This window comes from Apteryx rowi, unplaced genomic scaffold, assembly GCF_003343035.1.
Source record: "Apteryx rowi isolate R43461 unplaced genomic scaffold, aptRow1 scaffold_241, whole genome shotgun sequence".
Taxonomy (NCBI): Eukaryota; Metazoa; Chordata; class Aves; order Apterygiformes; family Apterygidae; genus Apteryx; species Apteryx rowi.
The window spans coordinates 258,074-279,163 of NW_020448764.1; the positions used below are offsets into that span (position 1 = coordinate 258,074).

Genomic DNA, 21,090 nt, shown 5'->3' on the forward strand with positions numbered 1-21,090 from the left:
TTTTTTTTTTTTTTTTTTTTAAGATATCTTGGTCCATCCCTGGATTTACTGACTACTGCTAATAGGTTTCTATGAAGTAACACACGCTATATTCTGTGATCGCATGAATAAAGTTTTATCAGTCGGAGGTTCAAATTTTCTGCATAAGGATCATTCATTTGTTGCTGTACTGTATTGACTTAAATTACACTTCTTATAGGATGACACACATCATGCGCACATGCCACTTGTTTCCCCTCCCGCAGAAGACTATTTCTCAGGAAGTCTGAATAGGGATTGGGGGGGCAAAGGGGGTGGGGGAAAGGAGAGAGAGAAGGGGTGAGAGAGAATTTAGAGTATATTATCCCCCAAAGGAGAAAGAATTGCCAAATCAATTTTATGATTAAATCTTATATTACACAGATTGAGGAGGTTTGGGGGTGGGAGCGGGAAGAAAAAAAAAACAACAACAACGCAGACAGCCTTACTTTGTTATCTGCAATCTGTTTAGCAAGCATCTCCTTTGGGGCCTGCAGAAGCATGCGGAGACGGATCTCGGACTGCTCCATGAGGTGCTCCATTTCTTGCCTCTGCTCCTCCCACTGCATGCTGTCAGCCAGCATGTACTTCAGCTGCTGCTGCCGGACCTCCACGCCATGCTGAGTACTGTCCCACTGGTTCTTGACCTTCTCCACTGCAGGGGACAATGCAGGAAATCAAAAACCTGAGGCAAACAACCAAGCAGCCTCACCTCAYAGTTACTTCGCAGGACAAGAGGCAATAATACAACTCATCCGCAGAACAGCTTTTTCAGTGTTCAGTAATTTAGTTCCCTATGTAGTTTACGCATTCACAGAAGCAAAGAAAAACACAGGTGTTTGGYTGTCTCTTGCTTAAGCAGGTCAGCACAAGGCAGCAAATATTTGTAAGATTTCAAAATCATGATTTTTTACTTTTTTAGAAGGCACAATTGGGAGGCCAGTCAACCACAGCTCCACTATGAAGATATGCAAAAGCAGGGTTTCAAGGAGCACAAGTTTACGGTGATGGCTATACCAGCAAATCATCTTTGTGCAGCTGTAGCTGAAACCAGTACAAATGAACAAATAAATAAATTCTGTTTAGACCTGTGTAGTTTACACAGAGTGAAATAAGCTTTACTGATCAGTGTGCTGAAACCAGTATAGCAGCACCTGCACTACAGCTTTGGCTAAGGCAGAGACATTCAAGTAACAACCTGCTTTAATACTTTCATTTCACCACGAGTTTTTACAGGCTGAAGTTAAGTAGATTTTACAGCACAACAGAAAAGTTATTGATCACATCCCATTTCCTTCAAGTATCACATTTCTCTCTCAATAACTGGAGTTACATTACATGATCAATCAACAGCCTTTAACCTTTAATAAACAAGGGGTGAAAAAGACAGCATGATGAGAGCCTGGGGAAAAAAAAAAAGGCATGTCAGGGAAAGCACTAAGTCTGCCTGCCGCAGAGAGATAAATAGCATTATACTTTTTTCCTAATACTTACAGGCCATTAAAAATAAGGAGGGGGGAGGGGAAGGTGTTACTTGACAATCTCTAGAAGGTAGTAAAAGGTTCCCTATTACCTGCCACAACAGTTAGCAGCAACACATTATATTACTAGAATGAAAGAGTGAAAAGGGAAATGTAAGAAGGAAAAGAAAAAAAAGAAAACAAAAACCCAAGCTGAATTTCTGGAGTACAGCTGTTAAATGACCTAATTCTCAAAACAAGCACCATTTTCATTTTAATATCTTACCCTAATATATATATAAGAAACATTTTAGTAAAATAACACCCCTTACAAAATTTCAACAGTTACAGGTAGGCCATAAGAATACTGGCTCTGTGGTCTGCACCACCACTGTGAAGAAACGCAGCTTTTCAGCAGAGATTCCAATCCTCTTCACACTGCTCATGCAAGAAAGTCTGTTCAACTCAGTTTATGTCATTTTACCAACCTGTTGTATGATTTTAACTTCAACTTTGGGACATATTACACTGCTGATTTTTAAAGAGAACTTTTAAATTAAATTAATGGCAGCTTTACTTGTTGCTGACAGCAAAATACAAGCCTCATTTATTCATCCACACAAGACACTTAGTTTTTAAAACAATCAGAAAGTTCCTTCCAGACAAACATGGACTTTTGTATTTAAAAACTTCACAAATACAGAGATGAAAGTCACTACCATGGGTAACCTAGTGATTTTCAAGAAACGTGACAGTATCACCCTGAATTCCAGGTGCTATGCTAATTGTTAGTTCCTTCCCATAAAACTTCCAATACTAAAAAGCCAGGGTTYTGATGAACTCTGGATAGTATTGATTACATTTGTTCTATTAGAAGTCAGTGTCACATACTTTTATGTCTATCTTAAATATCTGTCTGGCAGCAGCAACAGGTAGGCAATACGTAAAATATCTCATGTTTATCTTACCAATAAGTATGTCATTTTACTTTGTGTATCTGAAAACTAACATACTTGATACCTGGGGCACTTTAATCTTCCACGAAGTAAAAAAAAAAAAAAAAAAAAAAAAAAAAAAAAAAAAAAAAAAAAAAAAAAAAAAAAAAAAAAAAAAAAAAAAAAAAAAAAATCACTTAAATGGACTTTACCCGTTCCATTTTTTTTTTAACATTTTACAAGTATTCAAAGTCATTATGCTTTATCTGCTTAGGAAGATCTCCTGTGCTTAAGAGCTACATTTAACAGCATTCTGTTCCATTTTGCAGTGCTCTCAGACTGTGGCAGTGAAGCTCATTGATCAGAGCAACCACATTACTGGCGAACAGAACTGTATAACACAGATTCAATTTCAAGCCACAGGCAACTTTTGGATTAATTTACAGGTATGACTTAAGTCATACTGAATATGAGAATTTAGAAGAGCGAGCTTCAGTACCCCTAAGAGCAAATTTTATATATATATATATATATATTTTTATATATATATATATTTTTTTTCTAACATGTTACTACATGGGTAAATAGTATGTTCAAAAGAAAATCAGCAGCTGCTGCAAGAGATCGGTGATTTCATAAAAAACAGAAAAAGCAAAAACAGCAGGAGTGAAAAAAGGCTGTAACACTGTGAGCTGGCTAATGAACCATGGAGAAAAATCTCCTAAGTGTTCAAGTTCTCCCTGCAAACCTAGAAAGAAGAAAGTATCCCTGAGAAACAGCTGTCTACAGTAGCAACTTAACTGAAATGGACAGATATTTGAAGTTTATACAGAATTACTAGTATTACGGATACAGAATTACTAGTATTACAGAAAGAATATTGCTTGATTGTTTTGCATATTCTTCCCTTTGAAAGCCCAGGTTAACCTTACCTCAATTAAAACTGCCTTCCACTCAGAGTTCATAACAGATTTATCTTACCGCTGACATATTTCCCTGCTCTTTGGTCTCCAGCAAAACAGGACAAAACACAGCGAAATTCTTAGTAACCTTAAGAATCTGCCCTTGGGTTCAGCAGGTTGGTCCCTAGAAAAAGCAGTCAACTAGCCTGGTATCAAAGCCAGAAAGATTTGAAAGAATTCCTGATGAGATGGCATTTTTAATTCCCAATGTCCACATAGTAATTGGGAGGGAAATTTCAGAGAAGGAAACTTTCCTCTATTTCTGTGATCATAGCTCTCTGAGTTTAGGCTTCATCTACCAACATACAACAGACTCCTAAGAGTTTGTAGGACATAAGAATAGTCCTCAGTGTTTAAAGCAACAAGGTACATAAAGCAGTCTGGACCTTCACTTCTCTACAAAGAAAAGCAGAATCATCATTTTCTTTGCTAATGTTAGGGGCAACAAAACCTTCATTTTTTTCCCATGTTTCATGGCAGGCTGCAAAATCTTCATATACATATAGGATATGTTCTGGAAGTTTCATTCATGGCAGTGTACACCACTTCTCTGTTCCCCTCTTGTACAGGCATGACTATCGGGGAACTCAAGTAAGTTTTCTGAATACAATCCCTTCATTTCTCTTCCCCTTCTGTAAAAAACAAGAATGGTTTGGGCCTGAATCTTCCCTTTGTTGAGTGACTCCTGGAGACTATACAGAATTACTATCCTCCCTTAAGTTTCCACCCGACCCCTAGTTCTTTGTGGCAGCAAAACTGAGAGCCTACAAGTTGCTTCTAGCTTCTTTGGATCTTACTCCTCTACCAATCCATACCGTTTGTGACTCTCAGATTTCAGGTGCTGCCTCATCCAACCCTTTAACATAGGCATGGGTTCGCCCCATTATTGCCTGCAGCAAGTCCTATGGACATCAAGAAAACTCATGCAGAAGTAAAGGAAAACTACCTTGCAGAGAAGGAGAACAGAGAAATACATCTTTCCACAGATTCTCTACACTTCTAACTGTGAAATTTCCTGCTGAATTTTCTAATCCTTACAACTGGTAAAGCTTAGGAGTTCAAAGTATATGCTGCCCCTTGATTTCCAATTGTGTCAGTTTTATCTTTTCTTTCCTTAACTACCATCAAAAGAAATTTTCAAATGGGGTGTGGACCTTTAAACTGGAAACTCAATTTTAAAGTACATATCAGTAACTTAAAAACGCACTAACTCTCAGTCAAGGTTTAAGAGAAAAGTATGAACACCAAGTTAGTCTGAGTTCGTGCATTTATCCATTTCACATAATAAACTCTTCAGGGCACCACAACTCAAAGTAAAAGATAAAAATAAAAAATACATTATTATCTTCTTTATATCAGTAAATAACAGATGCAGATCAAGTGATAAGGATTTCAAGTAACTCTTAAATCTTTGTCAAAATATTTATTCTCGTACTTCTAAATTGGCCAGTCAAGAAAAGTAGTGGTGATTCTTCCTCTATGAATTTTAATTAGACTGGTATAGTAAAAGCCATTTAACTGCCACATTTTCAGTGTATTCAAGAAAGACAACTTTAATTAGGCTCAAAATCAAGATTTTAAGAGAACAATATACAGATTATTTTACTGCCCCAGAAGCACTGTATTTGCAAACACAGAATGGTGGAACTTACATTTTTCTGTGATCACTGTCCTAATGTCTGAACTGGAAGTTTTATTTTTCAAATTTTGAGCCAATGTAAAAACAGAATCAAGCTGAGGGTGTCGCTGGTCCAAATCCGCCTTTGTTATCTGTTGAGAATTAGGATGTGATTTTTAAGTACAAAAAGCAGAATTTAACTAACACAATATCTGTATTATTTACAGATGAAACATGTATGAGTCACTGCAGATAGATGACTGTTCCCATTACTATTTTACAAATGCAGCCCTTGAATGGTCACAATATTCTAGCAATACTTTAAAATGCAAAGGTACTCTGACTAACAGTTACTGAAAATCCAGATACACAGGTTAAACTGTACAGTAACTACCCAGTTAGTGGAATCACTGCATAATATTTTCCAATACCTCTTTTCCACTCTTCCATAACTTATTTTCCCATTACTAAGGCCATTACTAAGTTCTGATCATTAAAAAGAAAAAAAAAAAAAGTTGGGGAGAGGGAAGGGAAGGGAGAAGAACTGTCTATTAGACAGTATGCATTGCATACAAAATTTGGGTATTATTTCACTATGGCAATGTACCAGAACCCAATATTACAAGTACTATACAGTCAAAAAAAAAAAAAAAAAAAAAAAAAGTTTCCAAAGTTACTGTGCACCAAGTTATTCTTTCAAATTCCACATAAGGTTAGACACCTACAGGAAGAGTTTAGAACTTGTTTAGGCTGCAGCTTTTACTCATAGTTTCATTCATGTTAATTGATACCAAATCAAATAAAATGAATTTTAACKGTACCATACATCTCACAATGCAGCCCTTAGTCATGGCTCAGCATAGCGTGAGCTATTAACCGAAACAAGTATTTACATCATGAGTATTTATGTTACAACTTGCAAGCACTTTAGTATGTTTCTGTAAATCAATGTATTCTAGTTACAACACAACAAAATTCATTAGAAACCACTACAGTGTGGATCACAAAGGTCACCTTCCAAACAAGTCTGAAGTTGCCCAGAAGTCTTCAGCATAAGTTATGGATACAACCCTAAAAGCATCCCTAGCAACTGATACTTGCAGGACCTCTTCTTTATATGGTTACACTGAAAAAACAGCATTGCACAGATCACATAGGGAGACATGAAAGTAACCGAAAAGGGTAGAGGGGAAGAGGGTGTAAAAACAACTACAGAACTTCAAATATAATTTTCAAGTTATGCATGTACTGCAGTCAGTTTCCATTATTTTTTCTCTTCTCCAAATTTTTTTTTAAGTGTGATTAGCTTGTATTTTAAATAAAGAAGTTACAGGTATATGACAATTTTCCAAACCACTAGTCTCCTCAAGAACACATACTTTCATTCGTGCAATAGTCCGACTGATGTCTTCAGCATTTCCCACAGTGACTATGCTTGACTTGAGCATCTGATCAATCAATACCAACCAGTCAGCAAGCTCAGTTGTAGTTTTATCCAGATCAGCAGGTGCAGAAGGTTCCAAAGCCTGCTGAGTCTGAACGGGAATTTCGAATGAAGAAGATACTAGCACCACCTTTTGGACATCTGAAACGATAAATAGAGTTTTGAGGTTTTGTTTAAGAAGGAAAAAAAAATCACGGCCAAAGAAGCAATCACAGAATTACAAGAACCGTAATTTGGTATATGTGTGTGGGAGGGGGTTGGAACTTCTATAAATATGCAGCAGCATCTTACAGAACAAGGACAGCAAAATTATTATTTGAGACTCTTCAACCACCAGAAACTAAGTCACCAGAAATTGCTTCCCCCAACTCCTCCTCTCTCTCTCCCTCCCCTTCCTCTCTCTCTTTTCATTTTTTTTAAGCTAGTAATTATTTCATTTCATGACAGAGTCACTCAAATGATTCAGGTGTAATACAACGCAAACAGAAGAAAACACAACTTCCAAGGGCGAAACAGCACTTAAATCCAATGGAGTGAAGCTAAACACTCATTGAGTGAAACGTAACACCTGATCCCTATTGGTAATACAAAGCAATTATTTCACTTAAGATAGATGTCTAAAATTGTCTTCCTCTCTTGCATTGTTTGGTGGAAAGATTTTCCCACTCTTGGCCCAGAGGTCCCTTAAGCACAGAGCAGCAAGTTACTGCAATAGATGCTCCCCAGACTTTGCAATACACAGCTGTCCTACAAGGGGACAGATTCCTGGAAATTCAGCCCACGCTGCCTTTCTATCTGTTTATCCTTAAGCTTTGCAGTGTCAGGTTAAGTTAAGCAGTAGGATTTTCTCTAGAAACTATTTTTGATAGTGTTCTTGCTCCAAGAAAACACTAAGTTAAATTAAGCTCGAGCACAAATACAACACAATTGCCTCAAGCAGTAAAAGACAGTAGCTTTACTTAGGAAATAGCCTGTATGAACAAAAGCAAGCTGAAACAGAATTTTGAAAGGCTGGTATTACAACAAAAGCTATTTTTCACCTTTAAATTTAGTTTGTCGTTACTGATTAAAAAAAAAAAAAAGTTAGTTTACTTAAGTTCAAGCTGTAAATTCTTTCAGGCAAGAGCTGTCCTTTTTTACCTGGTTTTCTAAAAGGGGCATCTGTGCATCTGCTTTTACAATCCCTATCTGGTCTGCCTCCAGCAACTTTTGGAAAAATAGCCAATTTCAGCATCTGATACAAGGGAAGCTGCCTCAAAGATACTATGTTCTGACAAGGTTCAGGAAAATAAGTAGCTAGCAGATGAGAAAGACTTTACTTGTGCCCCTAGTGAGCCAGAAGATATAGAATGACCTTTTATTTATATAGGACTGCAGAGAATCTGTATGCAGGAGACACTTTACAAACACTCAGCTGCCGGAAAAGCTTTAATCAGATCTCAATTACTAAAAAGCATGACCACAAGGCACAAAGCCATAGGAAAGCAGGATGTCACAAACAGAGCTATGTTGGCTTTTATTTTGTACCTGGTGCAATGGCTCCTGATGAGGACACCTGAGCTTTACTAAAGCACTCCTCCATTTCAAAAATTTAGGGGAACCCCAAAGAACACCCCAAACCTGAACTGCAGAGTGACTTCTCCCCCAGCCCCGTGTTCCCTCTCTCTTTTCCCCAGTAACATGAATGTAGCCCCAAGTACACTGATGTACAACATTTCTTATTTCCACTTTAAGTTCACAAAAAAAGTTTTACTTTTTGGATTGTTTTAGACTGCAAACAGGGTTCAACATAAGCACAGCAGAAGCATGTATCTGTTCATCACTCACCAGAATGCCTTCTCTGTGTTACAAGATGAGGCTGTTGAACAAATACCTCTAGTTCTCTCAGTCTGTCAGGCACTTCTTTGAACACCTACAGCCCAGCAGAGAGGGGAACAAAAACAGTAAGAAATCCTACAATAACAGCAAAAAAGAATCATTTACTAGAACATGCAAAATATTCTCCATTACGTTTGCTGCAATGGAATGCTTTAGACAAATTTCATTGGATCTTTTCAAGGTATCATTYAACAATATTAAAAATGCCAAGAGGTACTCAAGAGTGTCATTTCAATACCTTCCAGTGTCTTACCTAAATGCTGGAGTCAAATAAATGAACTTTTGTAGACAGGTTGCTGTTTACATGGTTTTTTACTGCCTAAGTACTGAAGCCATGACTCATTATTTGAATGCTTTTTGAAGGAGTATAAGACACACAGCATGATATTTGGTCAGCAGTGACAGGAAGGTAGAGAAATAGGAAATTAAACTTAAAAAAAAAAAAGTTACCACTAATCCCTACTGTAATGGAAACAAATTTTCCTGCAATTTTGAAGAGGTAGTGATGAAAATGTAAAATACAAAAGAAAAAACTCGTTTTCATGGCTGAATGGTAAGAAAAAGAAATTTTTCTTTCCCTGAGCTATCAACGGCCCCTTCCTCTGACTAATTCTTATCTCCTGGATCCACACTTTATCAAAACAAGTAATCCCAAATAATTTTAATTCCTTTTTCACATGCATTTCCAGGCTCTGCTTGGGAAAAAAAAAAAAAAGATTTCACTCCAACCAGTGAGATATTTTCTTCTCACAGTTTCCATTGAGACCAAGGAGTTCACTACAGTTTCTAAGTTTCACCACTTATATCCAGGAAGAATCCCAGAGAACTGACCAAAAATTTTCCTCATATAACCTCACCTCAGCTTCATTTTTCTTTCTTAGCAGTTGTAACCATTCAGTTTTCTTATAAAGCAAATACTTATTTTGACACTGTTAATTTCAAATTGCTGTCTTACAGTTTGCCTCAAAAAAATGACATATTTTCAACCAGGCTCTTTAAAAGAAAGCTGATATTACATAAAATATGTAAAGCAGTGGAGAACTCATGCTGATGAATAAATATCCAGCAGGGTTTTCAGGTGGATATGGATTAGAAATTCATGCCCGTGGTCACATTTCCTTAACATGCACATGCATGCATGGCTTCCAAGACATTTTCTGCATGTCACATCTACATGGCAAGGAAAACAMCCATTCCAAATACACCACTCTATTTTCCAACCATAGGTAACCAGTGTTGCAGAAACACACACCTTATTCCACCTCACGTTGACAGACTGCAGGCTATCAGAAAGTTTGTCTTTTTCCTGAAGATCAACATTTTTATCCAAAAGCACTTCAGGTTCAGTTCTGTTCAGCCACTCCAATTTGTCTCCCTGTACTTCCATCTCTTCACTTAAGACCTAAAAGAGAGAGGGGAGTTTTGGGCTGAAGCTGAATGCATACATGCTCAAACAGTAACACTGGGGAGGGGAAAAAAAATAGAAAAAAAAAAGTTTTCCTTTAACTTCAAGATTTGGAAAGTTCACCGGAAATATATAACGGAAGAGTGTCTGAATTGTTTTGAATTCAAAAAAATTGTCTGAATTCAAAACGTCTGTCACGTTTTGAATTGTGTGATATATAGAAAAATTATTAAAACATTTATTTAAATATCAACATTTATTTCTAACCGGAAGGGGAAACCCCTCCCCCCACAAACTACAAACATAATAGCCAAGGTGCCTACAGCCTTGTATCATGCACACTGATTCTCGTCTCAAGATGCTACTGTTTGATCACCTCTGGATGTATCCCGTATATCCAAAAGGCAACACAATAAAAATCAAAATTACAGCCTGCCTTAGTCTGAAAAAAAAAAGTTAAAAACTAAGGGCCCAATCCTGGCATTAGTTTTAAACAGGTAGATAATAGATCACTATATTAAGCATCTACAAGGTGCTTTATTCGTAAGGAATTGTATTCCAAAGATATTCAGAAACTAAATATAACCTTGCAACTTTATTTTGATCCATCTCTGACAGCCTTTTTTCCCTTTAAATATGAAAATGTGGGTAAGATCCTGCAAAAAGAAGGTTACTCTTGGACATACTTCTCACTGACTTTCTAGTAACTGTGCTATCATTTGCCCACAGACCACAAGCACTGCAGAGCAGAAATCAAATTTTGTCTTTAAACCACTAGAACAAATAAATAAATGACAGTAGTAAGTACATGTCATGTTTATCCATCCCAATTTTTATACTAATATCTGTTACCCAAGTATTATAAGGTGCACATAGTAAAATGACAGGAACACAGGCCTGGAAAGTGGATGGCAGATGAAGGGAAAGCAGTGGATGTTGTCTACCTTGACTTTAGGAAAGCTTTTGACACTCCCATAACATCCTCATAGACAGGCTGACGAACTATGGGACAAGTAAGTGGATAGTGAGGCGGACTGAAAAGTGGCTAAACTGCCAGGCTCAAAGGGTTGTGATCAGTGGCACAAAGTCCAGTTGGAGGCCAGTCACTAGCAAAGTACCTCAGGGGTTGATACTGGTGCCAGAACTGTTCAACTTATTCATCAGTGACCTGGATGAGGGCACCCTCAGCAAGTCTGCAAACAGTACACAGTTTGGAGGATGCACCAGAGGGCTGTGTCGCCATGCAGAGGGACCTCAACAGGCTGGATGGATGGGCAGAGAGGAACCTCCTGAAGTTCAAAGGTAAATGCCAAGTCCTGTCCCTGGGGAGGAATAACCCCATGCACCAGTAGAGGCTGGGCGCCAACCTGCTGGAGAGCAGCTTTGCAGGGTAGGTTTTAGGGGTCCTGGTGGACAAGTTGAACTTGAGCAAGCAACGCACCCTCGTGGCTAAGAAGGCCAACAGTATCCAGGGCTGCATTAGGGTGTTGCCTGCAGGTTGAGGGAGGTGATCCCTTCCCTCTACTCAGTCTTGATGAGACAGCACATGGAGTGCTGGGTCCACTTCTTAGCTCCCCAGTACAAGACAGACACGGACATATTGGAGCGAGTCCAGCAAAGAGCCACAAAGATTATTAAGGGACTGGACCTCCTCATAGGAGGAGAGGTTGCAAGCACTGGGACTGTTTAGCCTGGAGAAGAGAAGGCCTGGGGGGGATCTGATCAATGCATCTAAATATCTGAAGGGAGTGTGCAAAGAAGATGGAACCAGACTCTTCAGTGGTGCCCAGTGATGGGATAAGAGACAATGGGCACAAATTGAAACACAGAAAATTCTATTTAAACATAAGAAAACACTTTTTCACTGTGAAGATGGTTGAACACTGGCACAGGCTGCCCAGAGAGGTTGTGGAGTCTCCATCCTTGGAGATCTTTGAAAGCCATCTGGCCATGGTCCTATGCAACCTACTGTAGGTGACCCTGCCTGAGCAGGGGTTTTGGATCAGATGATTTCCTGGGTCCCTTCCAACCTCAACTATTCTGTAATTACGTGATTCTGGAAAGGAGTTCAGTACCTTGTTATGACAAGCACTATACCAAAAACATGCTTTTCATAAATTCAGAAGGGTCTATCTCAAGACAAGTCAATTTTTTTTTTTTTTTTTTTTTTTTACACTCTACATCCTCTTTAATTGAAGGCCATTCCAGAATTTCCATTTAGAAATCTCATTCTCATTCCCAGGTTATATTTATTCCTGACTGATAAGTTTATATCAGTTGTTCTTGCTTCCCTAATACGAGCATTTAATAATAGCTCAACTCCCCCCAGTGTTTTCCCATTTCTCACCATCCTATACCTTCCCATTGTTCTTTATCTGACTAGACAAAACAAGGCAAGCTCTGCTAGTTTCCAAGCATAAGGGAAGTTCTTCATTCTCCTGAAAAGCCCAATAATCTTACCCTGTAGCTGTTCTACTATACCTTTTCCTTAATATATGTAGCCAAAACTGTACACACTGTTCCTGCAGAGCTTTAGTAGGGCCATCAAATATGGTATTTATAACAACACCCTACCTCTGTTTTTCCAGCAAATCCTGCTTTTTGCCTTACCCCAATCCCACTTTACACTTCAGGCATCTATCTATATTAAGATAGATGATAACAAAAATTAAACTTTCATGGTAGCCAAGCAGCCAACACTCAGTTACCATAAAGCAGGCTAAATTTGATTAGACAAATACAACTCCAACTACTTTACATCACTTATACATATTTGCTGGAAGTTCAAGTTTTTCCATCTGATTTGGTCTGGCAGTAGACTTTTCATTAAAATTGTTTTTTGTTTTTTTAAATGAATAAGCACATTTCTTGCATTCGCTGTTCCTTCTGGTCTTTAAGAAGTATAGGAACATTCTCTCTTTCACACATCCTAGAACCTAAAATATTTTGTTGTCAAAGCCAAATGCAAAACAATTAGGGAAAATATACATATACACATGCACCCGCATTACTTAAAGTGACAAAAACCTTTACAGTTTGATGGAAGGTTAAATAAAATCTTATAGATGTAACAGAAGGTATTTAGCTGCCCAATAAACAGGACAATAGTGTTTACTTACCCATCTTTCATTAACTTATTTTGCAGGCAGGAATTTCTCAAGAGTTATTGAAGTTTCTAATATATTCTGTTAAAAGCGCACTGAAATATTAACTTTTACTGCTATAGTTAGATCTTATTAGCACCATTTTAAAATTATTGGCTTTTTGTTACAATTTCAACAATTATGAACTGGATCACATGGTGACACTAGCTTGAGTAAAATTCCAACTTACTAAGTTGTATTGGTCATATATTTATTTCTCACTTTCAGAAACACAGCTAGATAACATAGTTATTAACCAACTTGATTTCATTGGGAGATGCTCCTTTGCTTGGGTAAGTAATCTCACAGAACTGTTTCACACAAGCATAATTTTTCTTGGGCTGCTTCTCATTGTGAAAATTCCTCCACCCAAAAAGTCACATCTTGACACTTTGCACGAAACACGTGTGCATATACACACACACACACACAACTCTCTCTTGCCTTTAATTCTCGCAAGTTTTCTTCATGGTTGAACGTAAATCTTGTATCCAGAGCATTTTCTACATTTTCCAACCAGCAATGCAGCTCAGCAAGCTTCTTTCTGTAGTCTATCAGCTGCTGCTTCTCGCCTTTCAGCCTTAAAAACAAAACCAAAAAACCCACATACACTTCTGCAGGGAACATGGCATGCCAGTCTTACACTACTTCTGATGCGACACAGTTGCATATTTTTCAGCAGCAACAGCATTTAAAGGGTTAATTTTAGTATTCAAAAGAATCTTCTCTCATCACTAAAATGCAAGATACTTTCAAATTAATACTACCATTTAAAAATAGATAAATTTCAGTTCAAAAGTATAAAACAAACTTTTAAAAGTCTGTAGAAAACATTAAACAAAAGTGACAGTAATGACAACATCCTCAGGTCTAATCAATGTAAGCCACTGCACAATCATTGTTTGTGAAAATACTAGAAATGCCCCTAAACTCTGCAAGTGAAATATTCCTTAAATCATGCAAATCCTTAATATAACTTCTCAAACTAATTTAAGTGTTACTTCATTTTTTTAAATGCATTGAAAGACTTAAGGTATAATTACATCAATAACCTCCAAAAATAACTATTAATTCCAGAGATTTATCCGTGTAAGTTTCAGTAACATTAAGGGGAAACTTCATATCTTCAGATGCACTAAAAATGTCTGTATTTATCTAAGACAATCTTGCACTTTGATCTTTTGAAGGAAATTTAGGACTATTTCACAATGGATTTTCATTTTGCTTAGAATTTACCTGGCTAAACAGATAAAATAATTGCAAACGCAGGAGCTAAACCTCTTATTTTATAGTATCGTTCTTAAATTTCCACAGTGAAAGCGTTTCAACTAGTATCTCTGAGGCAATGCAGAACTGAAAATCAAGGTAACATATTCACAGTTCAAATACTTCAGCCAGAGGAACTGGTCCCTTTCCCCTTCCCTCCCCTGCTCCCCCAAAAGTCTGGCTTAGCAATGAAGTGATTTTAAAAACAAAGGAAAATTGTAAAAAAAGGAGTTTTTGTGGCTGTCGTTGGGTTGGTTGTGTAAAACACAGACTCACTAAGCAGTCGATTGCAGGTGCAGTTATGAGAAATTGGTTCTAGGAGACAGTTCAAAAACGGAGGTCTGAATGTCAGGAAAATTCAAATTAATGACAGTGTGCTAGAAAATGCACTCTCTCTCCCGGAGTCTTCTAAATGAGATTCTCCTCATCACATCTGGTCAGACACACAAATTTCTGATTAATTTATTACCTCTGCTGTCTGCCCATGACCTCTGCAGTGATTGCTTTCCAGCGGCTATTCAATCCTGCCAGCTTCTCGTGCAGGAAGCTTCCATCTGTAGCAGAGAGTTTCTGTATAATTCCTTCCCCAGTTCTGTTCAATGCCAAAACACTGGTCTGATGGCTGCTGACTCCCTCTTCAAGCTCCTGTCAGAAATATGAAAGCCACACAGAATTTTATTACTGACCTAAAGTGACTTTGATCTGTGGCTCATAATATTGAGGATGAATGCTGGGTGCATATTATTTTGCTAAAAAGGGCACTTAGAGCCATCTTGCCTAAAATTGGATGCAGTTGTTATGAGTCTGTTGCTGAATCTAGTTCAATTTCCTAATGAGTGTCATAAAAGGACATAATGATACAGAATAGGCTGCTGAATACTACCTAGGATCAAAAGCAGTCATTTAAACCATCAGTATTAGAATCCACACTCACTTTTGATTTCTTTCCTCTTAATGTGTAATGCTTTTTAACATTGGTAGCAGATGGTATGACTTTTTAACCAGTTCTTCTCATAAGTCATGCCCCTGACTATTTTTGTAACTTTACAGTATTTTAGCAAGGATAATTATGGCTATGCTACCTGGTCTCCAGACATCACCGAAAATCCATGAAAATAAGGGAAGTCAGAAAATGTCAGGATCAAACCTTCAAGTATTCTTAACCACCATAAAAAGCTTACATTGTTGGTACAAATTCCTTTGCAGCTAGAGCAGAAACAAGATGATTCACGGAAGAGAAGGGAAATGCCCTAGAAGAAAACTCCAGGCAGCTCTGACAGTAAGATACATTAGGTAGATCATACATTTCTTTTGCAACAGATATCCAACACCTAGATAACCCTTCCTCACAAAGCAGAAAAAAGAACAAAAAATTCATCCTCAAAGTCACGTTTTCATCTCCTTATTTAAAAAGAAAGTAAGGTAGTTTCAGCTAAGCAGAAAAGTCTGCTCTTTCATAATGTTTATCTAGAAAAACATCATGGAATTAAATTCCAGAATTGAAGTCAGAAGCAATCAAACCTAAGCCTAAGACAACTATAACTATGTGTGTGTGTGCTTTGATCTTCTCTTTTTCTAGATTCCCTATTCAAGGCACCATATTTCAAAATTATTTAAAATAATAATTTCAGAAATGATAATCAGCCATGGTTGATTTCAATTTTTTTTTATTAGGAGTAGAAAGTAAGTGAAATAACATGCTGTGTTTCTTAACTGATGAACATACATATTTTTAAAGCTGTAACACTCTGAAACTTTAAAAATTATAAAAAATTGTGCCAACATTTGAGTTATGAAATTATCTCAAACCCATCCATACAAGGAGTCACCATTAAACCACACAGTATAAGCAGGGGTTGTGAGCTTCTCCCCAGAATCACTTTAAGCTATATTTGAAAAAGAAATTTTAAGTTGTCACTTTTTGCAGTATAATTACACAGACTAGTTACAAATCTATACCCTGTGCCTATACACAAAATCAGAATGTTGCACAAAAATCTAGACTTTTTCCAGCTTGCCTCTTTTCAGCACAAGTTCGGCATACCTGCTGATGCAACCCAGCTGTCTCCAGCTCCAGGCTACCATGTGGACCACGGGCATCCGCTAATAACCCTTCAGCTTCGGTTATCCACTGGGAGAGGTCGCTGAGATCACAGTGGAACTGCCTCCACGCCTCAATCGCTCTATCAAAACAACTGTTTGTAAAAAAAAAGAAAAAAAAAGTTTTAAAATTTATCCGAAACAGTACAGAGAAAAGGCTAAAATTTGTGTACTATTGATATTTAAGAACTACTAACACATACCACTTGCCTTGCGAAACAGAAAGACTTAATATAGCCTGGTTAACAAAGTTCCTGTACTGAAGACTTCCTGACACTGCAGTAGCTGGTAAAAGCCAACAGCACAGACTCTCATTAACTTCCAGCTGAAGGGGGAAAAAAACCCCGCAATCCTAGGCAAACTTTTCTTTCTATCACTAAGATAAATAAAGATTGATTAGCTGCATCAAGCTGGTCTGCAGAACCTTTTTTTCTTTATTATAAAACAGCTCAGATATCAGACAGTGTGAAATATGAAATATGATTAATTGCTCGGGGGGGGTTGTTCATAAAACCATGGGTTGCTACTGCCTGGAATCTAATAAGTGAAGGTGATTTTGATTATATAGAACTGACTRCATTACCAGTGGACACACATAAGCAGGTCTTATACAGTTTAATCACACCATAATTTCCCATGCATTTTGCTATTATTTCCATATTTGAAGCCTCGAATTAATGTAGCTTAACTTAAAAGGCAACATTTTCTAGCATGGAAAAGGCTGAATTACCACAGTAGGAAAGTTAAGTGGTTGTTTTTAACTAGCTAAAGAGACGGAGTTTCACACTGTTAACAAACTAACAAGAACAGTACCTGAATGTAAAGTAAGAAAAGCATGTCAGAAAGGTATACAGAGTGACTTGCTTTCAATTTGTTGATTGCTAATACTATGTTAGCATTGCAGAGAAAATAGGACAGATGTCTCAAAGGACATAGGACTTAAGACAAACAACATGAGATCTACATCAACTCCAGTGGGCTGGATAGCACCCCATTCCAAATTAATAAAAATGGTTGTCTTTAAAGATATAGGAGGCCAGGTCTTATGCTAATCAGAGGGCCCCCACTGATGTAACAAGAGGGAAGATGAAGATCCCATGCGTGGCCCATCATTTTTGTCTTAATTCCAACATAGAGACCAGCATTACTGCATATATACAGATGCAATCTGAAATTAGCAGCATAACAAAGTTATCTGAAACCAAACTTTAAAGAGTTACCATTGCATCTATTTTCTTCACTAATTAAATTCAGCAATCACAGAGTTCCTAGCAAGATTATTTTCATTCAAATTATATCTTGTTTTTAATCAAAGCTTATCAATATTTCCTGCGCACAAGGTTTTTTGTTATTATTATTTATGTGGTTTAATTCTAAAAAACAAACAAAAAAACCACACCAATAAAGCCTGAAAAATCTGTATTTAAACTTTTCTGACCCTATCTTCTAGGTTTCTGGTCAACTCTGCTTAATTGTTAAGTAAATGAGATTTTACTGACGCTTACAAAAGGACAAAATTAGTTAGAGCTTTTAAGTTACCAAAAAAAAGTCAAAAAATAAGCCAAAACTTAGTGTGCCTCATAGGTACAAAGAAAACAAGGTTGCTGAGCTACAGACATATAGACAGGCACAGATTTTGCAGTCATCTCCAAATACGGCAAGTGACCACTGACAGTCAGCAGTCTTAGGCAATACCACCAACTGACTTTTATATACCTACACATACACTACTACTCTGTTAAACAACTGAAAACATCGGCTTGCGTGACATACTTTTCCTAAAAGCATCTCATCAAAATTTGCTACCAAATATGTTTGATATCAGAATTCCAGTGCTACAAAGCAAGTAAACATGACTAGACATTACATTACACTCTACAGAACATTTGCATTAACTATCACTTTATTTACATTACCATTGAAAAGCAAATACCGTAAAAGGTAAATGTAAGTACAGTATGAGCCTTTTAATTTAATTCTAAAGTTTCATACAATCATTTTCAGTCATTCAGTTTCTTACACAGCAGCAATCATAATATCTATACTGTTTGCAGTTTGAGTACCTTCAGCTTACTTAATGGTAATTCCTGAATCACATTACATACTTTCACCATTACCAGCTCAAAACTCTTCCATAATGAGCCTATGCCTTTCTGAGACACTTTTCCAAGTGTAACAAAGCGGCATTGAGTTTATTTATTGTCTTTTCATCTGAAACATCTTTAAATGTTGCTTTCAGTGTAGAATATTTTCTGTATAGGACTGAGCAAAAGATTAATGCTCAGTTTAGCTTGGTTTTCTTTCACTTTTGGGCATAAGTGAAACTGCAGATTTTCTTGTGGAAAGGAAATTTTATGTTTTACAAGAAAATGTATCCTGTACTATAAAGTAAAGCAATCAGCTTCATGAAAGCACCCAAACTAGAACTTGCATGCTAATTGTTTTAACATTCAGTAATTCTGTCAACTATTCTGTAAGACTGAAATTCTAAGTACTATTCCCAAACTCCCAAACTACACTATTAGGGTACTTCCGTAAAACGCTTATGTTCTTCAGATACATAAAACATTTACCACTTGGTCACACAAACCAGAAATCCTTGACTTACCACTTACGATCATTGTACATCCTATTAATTCTGTCCCATTCTGCATTCAACTGGGTTAGTGCATCTCCTATTTGTATAGCCTCTGGTCCAGATGCTTCTAATATAACATCAGGCTGTTTCTCATGTATGACCGCAATCTGATCCCCAAGCTTGTCCAAAATGTCCTTTATGTTCTACAAACACAGTAATGACACAAGCCATTAGTAAAGTCAACACCAGCAGCAAAAAAAAGACCCCAAAATAATCTCTCCAAAACACTGTTCCAAAACCAGTATCTGAATAAGACTGTGACCATCAGAAGCACCAGTGGTTTACAGATTTAATCAGCTTTAACAATCCAGCATAATAGCCCATCACACCTTTTTAAGTATGTGTCCTTGTTTTTTTTATGAAGAGGATAAAGTATTTTATACAGATGATCTGTTTCTGAGGTAAAACRGATACTATATTTCCCAAAATAGCATGATCTTAACTTAGTTATTAAACAAAACCACTTGTGACATGAAGACATTTCACATATCCCTTCCTCACTCAAAAAAAAGTCACAAGATGTGACATCATTATTGTTTATATAAATTCTCATATGCACAGAATTAAAAAAGCAAAAGTTACATAAAAGTTGTAATTCAAATGACAAAGGATATGACGAATGACAAAGTTGAGCAATCTCAAATATGGTTGAATTATGACGTGGCAATACCTTACATAAAACCAGACAGCATTTTAAGAATTCCTTAGTAGAGAGAAAAATCAATCCAACATGCAAACAATGAAATTTATTATCTTTTTGAATTTAAAACATCACCATTTCTAAAAATTCTATGTTCTGCTATTTCCCTTTTCTGAAAACATTTTCAGAACATACCAAAATTTCAAAATCGTAGTGATATGAGACCTGCACCAAAATGAAATCTTTTAAACTCATCCTAGCATAAACACTCCTAATTGCACTTAAGGGAGCACATAAACAGAATAAACAGGGAAGAGAGAATCTCATCAACAAAACAGAAGAATCACTCACTTTGACAAAGGCTGGCACCATTCCCCTATTTGCTTTCAAAAACTATGTGAAAAGCCAAATATGCAATATAACTGTTTCATGGAGCCTAGCAGTTATGAAATGTAAATGCTCTCTCCTGTTCCTGGGCTACTAAACAGTAAAAATTCAGGAAAATGCTTAGCATGTAGCACATGGGAAGCCAGTAAGTGAAAGGTTGCTAGCTGCTCTTCCTTCCTTTCAGTTGCCTTTACAGTCATTTGCAAAGGAATTACACAGTATCAGGACATATATAAACACATTCAGGAACAAAGAAAAGCAGCAGAGGTAGCTTCCTCTATCAGGGGACCAAGCCAAGTAGAAGAGGTAACCAGAAGGAAGAGTAAGGTATCAGGAAAACACATGCAGAGCACATAGGCACCAGAAGGTACGTACACAGCACAGGTAGGAAGAGAAGACTGTAAAATTCTGAAAAACTTTTAAAGGACACACATAATGGGTACAGAAACAGCTGAACTAGCTCTAGGTAAGAGGCAAAGCATGACTAGCTCAAGTGCAAAGACACATGAACCCAGCTATGCTTCCCAACCCACGTAGGTACATCCACACTGCACCACACTACATGAAGTTTCCAGCCTAAATGGATGTTTTCTATGGAAATCTCTGTATCATGCTCCTTTGCGTGCCTGAAGTCAACCACAGGACTCAGACTTCTGCACATTTAACAGCAAGATTCACAATTTTCAAGCATACTTTTATCATCTCCTTTTGGAGAACTGCAAATTCTTAACAACTTCCTCATTGCGAATTGCACTAATAAATGTACTGACTTGAAATGAGGAGTAGTGGGAGCTTAAAATTGAGCACATACTCGTGTTTTGCTAATCAGAACTGAATAAACACTCTTGTCTTGTGGCCTTATTCATAGTTTCATATTAATGTCAAGAATATCCCTTTCTCCCTCTACCCAGGTAAGCAACTGTTTGAATATGACACAAAGAAGAATAGTCATATTAAAGAGATCAAGGAGGAGTGTTTGGAGGAGATCATCTTTAGTGTTCATGTATATAATATGCAGGTTATGTGATGAAAACAATGACAACTTCTACAATAAGAGAGACAAACTCTCCCCCTCCACCACTACATTATGTAATTCGCAACATATATTGATCCAGCACATATTGAGTGAAAAGACAGCTACTAATAATCCTTTGGATTTTTTTTGTTTGTTTGATTGGTTTGGTTTCACTATTCCC

At 37.1% G+C, this 21,090-nt stretch overlaps 1 protein-coding gene across 6 annotated transcripts in view; it reads right to left on the bottom strand.

Annotated features, from left to right (window-relative positions):
- Positions 1–21,090, bottom strand: part of UTRN (utrophin) — a 366,002-nt gene that overhangs the window by 235,839 nt on the left and 109,073 nt on the right. For all 6 annotated transcript variants that reach the window (XM_026066463.1, XM_026066461.1, XM_026066459.1 and 3 more), the window contains 9 exons: positions 18,838–19,010; positions 16,174–16,324; positions 14,599–14,774; positions 13,308–13,443; positions 9,568–9,717; positions 8,265–8,349; positions 6,373–6,578; positions 5,028–5,145; positions 468–673 (listed from right to left, as the gene is read on the bottom strand). In XM_026066463.1, coding sequence (XP_025922248.1) covers positions 468–673; positions 5,028–5,145; positions 6,373–6,578; positions 8,265–8,349; positions 9,568–9,717; positions 13,308–13,443; positions 14,599–14,774; positions 16,174–16,324; positions 18,838–19,010 — 1,401 coding nt within the window. The remainder of the gene's footprint in view (positions 1–467; positions 674–5,027; positions 5,146–6,372; positions 6,579–8,264; positions 8,350–9,567; positions 9,718–13,307; positions 13,444–14,598; positions 14,775–16,173; positions 16,325–18,837; positions 19,011–21,090) is intronic.